The sequence below is a fragment of the Trichosurus vulpecula genome, chromosome 4, assembly GCF_011100635.1.
Source record: "Trichosurus vulpecula isolate mTriVul1 chromosome 4, mTriVul1.pri, whole genome shotgun sequence".
In the NCBI taxonomy this organism is placed as follows: Eukaryota; Metazoa; Chordata; class Mammalia; order Diprotodontia; family Phalangeridae; genus Trichosurus; species Trichosurus vulpecula.
Genome location: NC_050576.1, coordinates 344,874,984 through 344,886,820, shown reverse-complemented (window position 1 = coordinate 344,886,820; position 11,837 = coordinate 344,874,984). Strand labels below are relative to the sequence as shown.

General features: G+C 38.3%; 2 protein-coding genes across 2 annotated transcripts; one reads left to right on the top strand and one right to left on the bottom strand.

The window, feature by feature from the left end:
* Positions 1-639: 639 nt before the first annotated feature.
* On the bottom strand, positions 640-1,107 carry LOC118847220 (60S ribosomal protein L23a-like). Its single transcript, XM_036755758.1, has one exon. It carries the CDS (start codon positions 1,105-1,107, stop codon positions 640-642), a length of 468 nt encoding a protein of 155 aa, XP_036611653.1.
* Positions 1,108-10,498: 9,391 nt separating this feature from the next.
* LOC118849132 (60S ribosomal protein L23a-like) lies at positions 10,499-10,972 on the top strand. The gene has a single exon (XM_036758218.1). The coding sequence runs from the start codon at positions 10,502-10,504 to the stop codon at positions 10,970-10,972; it is 471 nt and encodes a 156-aa protein (XP_036614113.1). The 5' UTR covers positions 10,499-10,501.
* The last annotated feature ends 865 nt before the right edge of the window (positions 10,973-11,837 follow it).

The window sequence follows — 11,837 nt, the reverse complement described above, 5'->3', positions numbered from 1 at the left end:
TAACTCAAAGTCTCCTCACATGCTGGCTGAAGGGCTTTTTGCCATGACTTAGCAGCTTTCTAGGCACATCTTCAGTAGGGTAATACCTAGGCATTTTGCAAATCTTTACCACACGGGTCCCACTGTTCTTATCACCACCACGTGGCTTTGAGATAGTAGCAGGCACCTTCTCTTTCTTTTTCCTTTCAATTAAGGTTTTTGGTGCAGTGTATTTCTACTTATACATGGCTCTCCTGGAATACATTGCACACCTGGAGTATCAATCAATCTCTTGGGCCAGGACTGGGTTCCTACTACAATGCTTTCAAGGCTTTTTCACTACCTTTTCAGACACATCTTCCTTTTTGTTCTCTTTTTTTTCTTTCTGACCTTATTTTCCTTTGGTTCTTTTGGGGGCTTTTTGCCCACTGTCTTAAGAAAAGGGAAAGAGCCAGTTGCTTTTCTTATGAGATGTTTCAAATTCTCTTCTATTTTTTATTACCAACACACACATACACATTTATTTGTTCTTCTCTTATAAATTCATTGGCTTCCCCTTGCATATATATGATTTTCTTTTTTTTCCTGGAAAACTTTTTATTGTAGGTGGAGTGGGATAGCTGGACAGGGTTTAGATGATTCTAATTTTGTTGGCAGCAACTAGTCTGGAGCAAGTTGGACATAGGCCTTCTCTCCATCAGGCTGGATCAGTGTGTTGATGTTGGCCTTATCAATATCATACAGTTTCTTGACCACCTGCTGGACCTGATGTTTCTTGATCCTGATGTCCAGAATGAAGACTAGGGTGTTGTCCTCAATCTTCTTCATAGCTGACTCAGTGGTAAAGAGAAAATCAATGATGGCATAGTGATCAAGCTTGTTTCTCCAGGGGCACTTTTCTGTGGGTATTTGGCCTGCCTTCAAAGTTTTAGTGTCTTGGGTCACTGGAAGGTAGGGGATGTCTAGCTCTTCTTTTTGTGTCTGTGGACATGCTTCAACACCACTTTCTTGGACTTCAAGGCCTTGGGCTTGGCTTCTGTCTTGGGGGTGATGGGGGCAACAGCTTCCTTCTTCTCCTTCAGCAGCATCTTTGGGGGAAGGCACCAATTCTGATTTCCAAGGAATCATTTTCTTCCATAAGATTCTGGATCTCCTTTTTTAATTGGGTTGACTTTCTTTTCATAATCTTTTTGCTTTTTTTGATTCTTCTTCTTTTTTAGTTTTTTCTCAATGTCTCTCATTTCATTTTAAAGTCTTTTTTAAGTTCTTCAATGAATTCTTTTTGGGCAGATGACCTTTTGACATCACTCTTTGGGGTAGAAGAGGATTTCTTTGCTTCAGTGTTGTTTCAACAATCCAGCTAGCAGCTGCTGTGGAGGTGTAAAACCAACAACAACCTCACAGAACACTGCAAGTCCAGGTCCTTTTGATCTACTTTACGAAGGAGAGCAACGTTGAGGGGTTAACAATCCTACTTTAATCCAGCATACAAATATTATTTACTTAGTTCAGGGGAAAAATCAGCACCCTGAATTAAAGACCAAATACAATTCGTAGTTATCAACATCTGAGTGTTCAGCCAGGGAGCTCATTACAATGCCTGGCCCAGAGTCATGCATCACTCCTGCTGTGGCACAGAGCTCTGAGAGAGAGAATGCTATCCTCTGCGCTTATATATCCTGTTCAGGGACCCGAAGGCCCCAACCTCACCCAGGCTGGGCGTGGAAAAGTTGCCCACCCCAATATCATATCAGATACATATCAATGACTCCCAATTGTCTCAGTGCTGAGATATACAGAAACATCCCACTTTATCTGCCCCATTCAAGCAAAGGCCAGAATCACTCTGAAAATGAGCCCCAGGTTTCTCTATTCCATAGCTCTCTGTAGTTCAATTCTTTTTTGCCTCTGATTGATTTATAATAGTTTAGGTTTTAGAATAACCTTTAGTCCTGAGGGATCAGGGAAGATGCCTCTAACCTCAGATCCTCTTTCACTTCTCCCCTCTGACCATGAATCCAAACCAAGATCTCCAACCCCCTATAAGAGGCAACAAACAGCTCCATCCCACCCCACTGCTTCTTCACTGAGCAGGGCTGTTCTGGTTGCTTCTTGCCCCACCATGTCTCAGCAGCACAGGTAGGTCTGGCATTCCTTGTCAGCAGGGGTCCCCTAGGTCTTCTCCAGCTCAGAAGCCCAATTCCCCTCACTGTTCTGGGGGTAAAAGTTCCTGTAGCTGGAGCTGAGGCAGCCTCCCAAGCCAGCTAATCCCAGAACTTTTCACTTGTGGTTTAAAGAGGTCCCTAGTTTGCAAGTGTATATTCTTCAGAGGGAGGAAACTTCCTCCTGGGATTTTTCTTCAGATCTTCTCTTATTGTCCCAGGATGACTCCCATTCTGCCCTTTATCTTCTTTATTTTCACTGCTCTATGTTCATCCTGAGGTGTTATTTTATCTTTTTTGGAGGAAAATCTTGAGAACTTGAAATTTTGTGACCTGCTCCTCCATATTCCCAGAACCTTCTCCTGAAAGCCATCTTTGAGAAGTTAATGCCAATCTGAAAGTCTCAAATTTATGAAAAGAACACATAATTTTAAATTGTGAGAACCTAGAAAGTTAATAACATAGATCGCAAATGGCGTGGAGGAATGCCATTTTATTAAAATACTTTTAAGTACTACAAATTATTTGATGAAAATAATTTTCTTTTCTCAGACCATCCACAAAGTACATTAAAGTCATGTTATAATCCAAGAGATATTCTGCTGGTCATGGGCTAAAAATAACATAAAAACTAATGTAAAGTATATATGACTTACATGAAATATATTCTCCCAGAAGCAATCTCTCCTGTAGATATGTGTTTATGTATGCTTACCCATTATAAATAATTAGGAATTAACTTTAGGAATCAGAAGAAATAATCATTTTATTTGGAAAGTGGGGGGAGCAGCATTTATATTATACATTTATTTGCTATCCATAAATGAAGATTCAGTACGAAATGCCACAGCTCTGAAAAATCAGAGCAAAATATAAGAAAAAGAGTAAGGTACGATGGATATAAAGGGGGCTGCAATTTGGTTGAGTTGATGTCAGTCTGATTGGTGAATAATTCACAGACTATTTGCTACATCAATCCACTTAGAAATGTATAACAAAGGCAGACAAAAATGAAATGTGACAAAATGTCTTAGCAATAATATTACACAATAGCAAGATTTTCTATTATTGCAAAAGCTGCCTAAAACATGACCTGAAAGACTTTTACAAGCAGATGCTCTACAATGACCCTGAAAAGGATGAATGAAGGTGATGCTTTCATGGAAACTAATTGTTAACATGACAATATTGAATTTCTTTGACTAAAATATATGCCTTGGGCTATCAGTCAATAAATATTTTTGAAGAGCCTACTGTATTCCTAATGCTGCTTTTTATTTTGGAAGAAATACAAAGAAAATAAACAAAAAGCTAAAGAATAGATAGATATGTATGTGTATATATATATATATATATATATATATATATATATATATATATATATATATACATATATATGTTACATACAAAGGTATTTGAAATTGTTAGAATATAATGTCAAATAACTCACAAAGTAAAGAAAGAACAGATTTATGATCATCTCAGTAGTTAAAAATCTTAGCCAAAAGCACATTTCTGAAAAGTATATGTGTCTGTGTTACTTCCTTGCTGTTTTAAATAAAGCTATTCTGAAAGCATTCCATAACCATTTCCCTTTATGAAAATTACTGGAAAGTAGTCTACAGATTTGATTTTATTCTTACTGACAGGCAGTTTATGGAGACCAAAATTCTGAATGATTTATGGAGTTGGAAAGTCAAAGGAAAGCTCTAATGATAGAGTGGTACAGAATTATCTTGGGAAATAGAGTATTGTCTTGTGGAAAGTGGCCAATACAATTTTTCGTATGGTATGGTATGGTATGGTATGGTATGGTATGGTATGGTATGGTATGGTATGGTATAGTGTGTTATGATATGCTATGCTATGCTATGGCATGGTATGGTATTTTATGGTATGACATGGAAGGTCATGGCATGGTAAGGTATGGTATGGTACGGTATGGTACGGTACAGTACAGTACAGTACAGTATAGTATAGTATAGTATTGTATAGTTAGAAGAACCCTGGTTTGAAAATCAGAAGTCCTGGGCTTTAATGCTATCTCTCCTACTTACTATTATACCCATGAGATTATAAGCTCCTTGAGGACAGAGACTGTCTTTAGACTCTTTTTATATCCCTGGCATTTAGTATAGTAGCTCTCACATAGTAGGTTCTTGAAATTGCTTATTGATTGATAGCTAACTCTATAAAGTTAGTTATTATGAGTAATTCTTAGAAACAATAAAATTTTCTTGAACCAAATATATTTTATTTCTAAATCTAGTTATCATTTTGATTTTAAATCTGTCTTTCATGGAATCCAATCATTATTGAAGGAAGAGGGAGGGAGATATTCTAGAATCAGCTGTGGTATCTACTATCATGAATATACATTGACAATGGACAGTCATAGAGAGAAGTTGGAGATTCTTATTTTTTTTCTCTCCCTCCTATCACCATTCCAATACGTAAATAGACAAAAGTAAAACAAAAAACTTGTACCTTGAAAAATCTGAAATCTTACAGGTCCCTAGAAGTATCTCTGAAAACCACTGCACAAAACCTGTGAAGCTAGGATAGTTCACCCTCCACCTGGGAAACAGAGCCCCATATTAATAAAGTGTTAAAAATCAAGTAATAGGGTGGGGAAATGTGCAAACTATGGGAAAAAATACTCTCTCACAATAGAAACTTATTATGGTGACAAGGAAGATTAAAACACACTGCTCTGATACTCTAAAACCAGAGGATAAAAGCGAAATTGAAAGAATCCACTGATCACCTCCTGAAAGAGATCGCAAAGGGAAAGCTCCCAGGAAGATTATAGCCAAATTCCGGAGTTCACATGTCAAGGAGAAAATACTGCAAGCAGCCAAAAGGAAACAATTCAAGTCTCACGGAGTCACAGTCAGGATAATCCAAGATTTTGCAGCTTTTACATAAAAAGATCAGAAAGAGAGGTATATGATATTCCAGATGTCAAAGAAGCTGGGATTGCAACTAGGAATCACCTACCCAGCAAAACTGAGTATAATCTTTCTAAGCAAAAAAAAGTGGAAATTCAATAAGATAGAGGACTTTCAGGTATCTTTTTTTATGCAATGACTAGAGATGAAGAGCAAATTTAATTTTCAAATATAAGTCTCAAGAAAAGTACAAAAAGGTAAACAGGAAAGGGAAATAATAAAGAACTTAATAATGTTAAGCTGCTTTCATTCCTACATGGGAATATGATATTTGAAACTCATAAGAACTTTCTCATTATTAGGTTGGTTAGAAGTAGTATATATAGACTGAAGGCACAGACATGAGTTGAATATGAAGAGATGATATCCAAAAAAATGAAATTAAGGGTTGAGGGAGAAATAAATAATTTCACATAAAAGAAACAAGAAAAAGCTTTCACAGTGGAGGAAAAAGGGGAGTGAGGAAGAACGACCCTTGCTCTCATGAGAATTGGCTCAAACAGGAAAGAACATACATACTCAATTGGGTACAGAAATATATCATTCAATATAGGAAAATTGGAGGGGAAGGAGATGAAAGAAGGGGGGGTGATAGAAGGGAGGGCAGACAGGGAGTAAAACACTTTTGTGGAGGGACTGGGTGAAAGGAGAGAAAAAAAATAGAAAAAATGGATGGGTAGTATGGAGGTAAATGCAATTAGTAATAGTAAGTGTGAAAAAATTGATGCAATTTTCTCTGATGAAGGCATCATTTCTCAAAACTATGGAGAAATGAGTCAAATTCATAAAAATAAGAACCATTTCCCTATAGGTACATAACCAAAATATATGATCAGTTTTTGGATGAAGTATTTGAAGCTATCTAAAGTCATTTGAAAAAAATGCTCTAACTATTGATTGGAGAAATGCAAATTAGAATAATTCTGAGGTACTACCTCATACCTATTAGATTTGCTAATAGGACAGAAAAGGATAATGACAAAAGTTGGAGGGGATGTGGGGAAAAATTAGACATTAATGCGCTGTTGGTGGAGTTGTGAACTGATTCAACCATTCTGCAGTATAGAGCAATTTGGAACTATTCCCAAAGGCCATAAAACCATGCATACCCTTTGACTGACCAATGTCACTATTGGGCCTCTATCCCAAAAGAGATTTAAGAAAAAAGAAAAATAATATATATATATATATATATATATGTACACACACACACACACACACACACACACACACACACACATATATATATATATATTAAAAAACATTTATAGCAGTTCTTTTCTGGGCGTCAAGAGTTAGTCATTGAGGGCATGCCCATCAATTGGGGAATGGCTGAACAAGTTGCAGTGTGTGACTGTGATGGAATATAGTTGTAATATAAGAAATGATAAAAAGGATACTCTCAGAAAAACCTGGAAAGTCTTGCATGACCTGATGAAAAGTGAAATGTACTGTGTATAAAGTAATAGTCATATTGTAAGATGATCAACTGTGAATAACTAAGATATTCTCTGCACTACAGAAATCCAACAGAGCTTGGAAGGGCTTATGATGAAAAATTCTATCCACCCACAAAGAAATAGAAGGTGGTGTGTGAATACAGATGGAAGCATACTCTTTTTTTTACTTTCTTTATTTTTCTTGAGGTATTTTAAATCATTTTTTTGCCTATGTTTTCTTTCACAACATGACAGGTATTGATATATTTTGCATGACTATACATGTATAACCTGCATCAAATTGTTTGCTTTCTCAATGAAAGTCTAAGGGTGGGGAGGGAGGAAGAGTGAGAATTTGGAGCTCACAGTTTTAAAAACTCATGTTAAATTTTGTTTTTACATGTAACTAGGGAAAATAAAATACTAAATAAATATATTAAAAAAAAGAGAAAAAGAAATATCCATAATCTAGCAAACCAATTTTCCATTACTGGCTGTAAAAAAAATGTGTTTCTCTTTCTGCTTATTTAATCCATTACCTCCTAACAAAGAGGAGGTTATTTACTTGTCATTCTTCATGTTATATTCCCTTAGTCGGGGGGTATGTAGTGTTAATCTTCATAAATCTGTTGGGTATCAAGGAGGGGTCACTGAATTTATCAACTTCATAAGTTTCTCAAAGTTGAACACTTTTACACTGTTGTTGCATGGTATAAATTGTTCCTTTTTTATTTTTTTCATTTTGTATCAGTTCTTAAGTTTTCCCATATTTCTCTAAAACTATTACCTTCTTCATTTCTTTTTTTTTTATAAATTTCTTTATTTAATTTTAGTTTACCACACACGGTTCTACATAGTTTTGAGTTCCAGTTTTTCTCCCTTCCCTCCCCCCTCCCTCCCCAAGACGGCATGAAGTCTCATATAACTGTCATGTATAACGTCGCATTGAATTAATTTATGCACTAGTCAAGTCGTGGAGAAGGATTTTGACCAATGGAATGAATCATGAGAAAGAAGAAACAGAACCAAAAAAAAAACCCAAAAACAAAAACAAAAGAGAAGCAGAAAAGGCGAGCATGTAGTGTGCCTCAGTCTGTATTCAAACTTCGCAGTTCTTTGTCTCGATGAAGATAGCATTCTCCATCGTGAGTCCCCTGGAGTTGTCCTTGCCCCTTAGGTTGCTGAGAAAAGCGCAGTATGTCAGGGTTGATCCTCACGGAATCCACATGTCTGTGGCTGTGCACAACGTTCTCCTGGCTCTGCTCCGCTCACTCAGCATTATGTCATGTAGGTTTTTCCAGCTTGTTATGAAGTCTGCATCATCCCCATTTCTTATGGCACAATAGTATTCCATCACCTTCATATACCACAGCTTGTTCAGCCATTCCCCAATTGATGGGCATCCCTTTGATTTCCAATTCTTGGCTACCACAAAGAGAGCTGCTATAAATATTCTTGTACATATGGGTCCTTTTCCCGCTTGCGTGATTTCTTTGGGATACAACCCTAGAAGTGGTATTGCTGGGTCAAAGGGTATGAACATTTATATAGCCCTTTGGGCATAGTTCCACACCGTCCTCCAAAATGGCTGGATCAGCTCACAACTCCACCAGCAATGCAACAATGTTCCAATTTCCCCACATCCTTTCCAGCATTTATCATTCTCCGATTTGTTATTTTAGCCAATCTGACAGGAGAGATGTGGTATCTAAGAGCTGTTTTGATTTGCATTTCTCTAATCAGCAGCGATACAGAGCATTTTTCCATATGCCTGTAGATAGCTTTAATTTCTTCCTCTGAAAACTGCCTGTTCATATCCTTTGACCATTTCTCAATTGGGGAATGGCTTGTATTCCTATATATTTGGCTCAGCTCCCTGTATATTTTAGAGATGAGGCCTTTATCAGAGATACTAGTTGCAAAGATTTTCTCCCAATTTTCTGCTTCCCTCCTAATTCTTGTTGCATTGGCTTTTTTTGTACAAAAACATTTCAATTTGACATAATCAAAATTATCCATTTTGCATTTTGTAATGCTCTCTATCTCTTGTTGGGTCATGAATTCTTTACTTTTCCACAAATCTGATAAGTAAACTATTCCTTGCTTTCCCAAATTACTTAGAGTATCAACTTTTACTCCTAAATCATGAACCCATTTTGACTTTATTTTGGTATATGGTGTAAGATATTGGTCTATGCCCAGTTTTTGCCCTACCATTTTCCAATTTTCCCAACAGTTTTTGTGAAATAGTGAATTATTAGCCCAGAAACTGGCCTCTTTGGGTTTATCGAAGAGTAGATTGCTAAACTTGTTGATTTCACCTACTTGTGTACCTATCCTATTCCACTGATCCACACCCCTGTTTCTTAACCAGTACCAGGCAGTTTTGATGAATGCTGCTGTGTAGTACAGTTTAATATCTGGTGTGGCTAAGCCACCATCTCTAGCATGTCTTTTCATTAATATCCTAGATACTCTAGACCTCTTGTTTTTCCAAATGAATTTTGTTATTATTTTGTCCAGCTCAGTAAAAAAATTTTTTGGTAGTTCGATTGGTATGGCACTGAATAGATAGGTAGAATTGTCATTTTTATTATATTAGCTCAGCCTAACCATGATCAACTGATATTTCTCCATTTATTTAGATCTGATTTTATTCACGTGAAAAGTGTTTCATAGTTATGTTCATATAGGCCCTGGGTATGTCTTGGCAAATAGACTCCCAAAGAGCCAAGATGGCCGCATGAAGGCAGCATCTTACCGGAGCTCTCTCACAAGGTCTGTCAGATTCCTATAAAAAAGTGAATTTGAGCAGATTTGAGAGAGTCAGAAACTGCGAGCAGTCTGCGTGGGGCAAATTTCCGAGCCGGGAGAGTCTGAAAGGCCGGAGGAAGGAACCTGCAGGCTCGGTGAGTGCTCGGTGCGGAGCTGCTCCAGACCAAGGCGGAAGTGGCTGGCCGGGAAATCCACGTGGGAGACGGGCTGGGAGAAAGGTGGGCACCCGAAACCGGTAGAGATCAACAGGACTCCCAACACAGTATGGCAGTCTGGGGAAGCGACGAGAGGCAGCGCAACGCCACCAGCCGTGAAAACACCCAGTCCTGACGCTTGCAAAACCCAGGAACTCGGCTTCTTGAACTTCCGGAAGACTCAATGGTAAGGTAAAAGGCTCTAATCCCTCCCCCCCTCACCCAGAGAATTCCTCGGGGAAAAAAAAAAAAAAGAGAAGTGAAACAGAGGAGAGAGTAGTGAGGCCTCACAGGAAAAATACTAGAAAGGAGTCAACGCCAGGAGCCCAGACGTAACCTTGCTCCCCCAGGGGGAGTGCCAGACATCAGCTCAGACAACAAACAGCTGAGAACATTGCTGAAAAGCAAGTGCTGGAGAGCACCCACAGGGAGTGAGACGCCAGGGAGCCAGACCCCTCCCCCACACCTCAGGAAACTGAAGGTTATAATTCTAGACTCACAACCCTCACAATAAGAAAGCTGGGACAGAGAGCCGAAAGATAGAAGTTCGTTGTAATGCCAGGAAAAGGGAAAACAACAAACATGAAGAAGAATACAAAAAAACCGAGGACAATAGATTCTTTTTATGGAGACAGGCAGGATCAAAATATTGATTTGGAGGAGGACGACAATGACACGGTAGATACATCAGATACCTCAAAAGCTAATATGAACTGGTCTCCAGCCCAAAAAGCACTGCTGGAAGAGCTAAAGGAGGATTTTAAAAACCAAATTAGGGAGCTAAAGGAAAATATGGAAAAAATGGAAAAAAGGAAGAAAAAATCCACTGATGAAATCAAGTCCCTAAAGAATAAGATTGGTGAAATGGCTATGGAGATTCAGAATCTAGAGAGAGAAAAGGACACCCTGAGAGGTGAAATCAACCAATTGAAAATGGAGGCTCAAAAGCAAAATGTAAACACTAACTCATTTAAAATTAGACTTGAGCCTTTTCCCCCAAGATGGCGCCGAAGGCGAAGAAGGAAGCCGTTGTCCCCCCCAAGACAGAGGCCAAATCCAAGGCCTTGAAGGCCAAGAAGGCAGTGTTGAAGGGTGTCCACAGCCACAAAAAGAAGAAGATCCAAACATCCCCCACCTTTCGGCGACCCAAGACACTAAGACTTCGAAGGCAGCCCAAATACCCTCGGAAAAGTGCCCCTCGGAGAAACAAGCTGGATCACTATGCCATCATTAAGTTCCCCTTGACCACTGAGTCTGCTATGAAGAAGATTGAGGACAATGACACCCTAGTCTTCATTGTGGACGTCAAAGCCAACAAGCATCAGATAAAGCAGGCAGTAAAGAAGCTGTATGACATCGATGTGGCCAAGGTCAACACACTGATCCGGCCTGATGGAGAGAAGAAGGCCTATGTCCGACTTGCTCCACACTATGATGCTTTAGATGTTGCCAACAAAATTGGAATCATCTAAACTGTGTCCAGCTATCCCACTCTACCTACAATAAAAAGTTTTCCAGTATATTAAAAAAAAAAAAATTAGACTTGAGCAAGTGGAAGCTAATGAATCTATGAGGCATCAAGAAGTAATAAAACAAAACGTAAAGAATGAAAAAATAGAAAAAAATGTGAAATATCTGATTGGCAAAACAACTGACCTGGAAAATAGATCCAGGAGAGACAATTTGAGAGTTATTGGTCTACTGGAAATCCACGATGAAAAAAGGAGCCTTGACAGTATCTTTGAAGAAATTATCAAAGACAACTGCACAGAGGTCCTAGAAGCAGAGGGCAAAATAGTCATTGAAAGAATTCACCGATCACCCTTTGGAAGAGATCCCAAACTGAAAACACCAAGAAATATTATAGCCAAATTTCAGAGCTATAAACTCAAGGAGAAAATACTGCAAGCAGCCAAAAACAAGCAATTCAAATATCGTGGAACTACAGTCAGGATCACGCAGGATCTCTCAGCTTCCACATTAAAAGACAGGAGAAATTGGAATATGATATTCCAAAGGGCAAAGGAGCTGGGACTACAACCAAGGATCAACTACCCAGCAAAACTAAGCATAATTTTCCAGGCAAGGCGATGGATATTCAATGAAATAAGGGAATTCCAGACCTTCCTGATGAAAAGGCCAGAACTCAATGGAAAATTTGATCTCCAAATACAAAACTCAAGAGAGACATAAAAAGGTAACCAGGGGGAAAAACCCCACAAACCTCATTAACCAATAAGCTTAGGTTGTTTACATCTTTATGTGGGAGTATATCATCTTATGTATGTTTTTTATGTATATATATATATATATATACATATACATATATAAGTCATT

Bases quoted from the DNA above. Each gene is read 5' to 3' on its own strand.
- LOC118849132 (XM_036758218.1), top strand. From the start codon at position 10,502: ATGGCGCCGAAGGCGAAGAAGGAAGCCGTTGTCCCCCCCAAGACAGAG.
- LOC118847220 (XM_036755758.1), bottom strand. From the start codon at position 1,107: ATGATTCCTTGGAAATCAGAATTGGTGCCTTCCCCCAAAGATGCTGCT.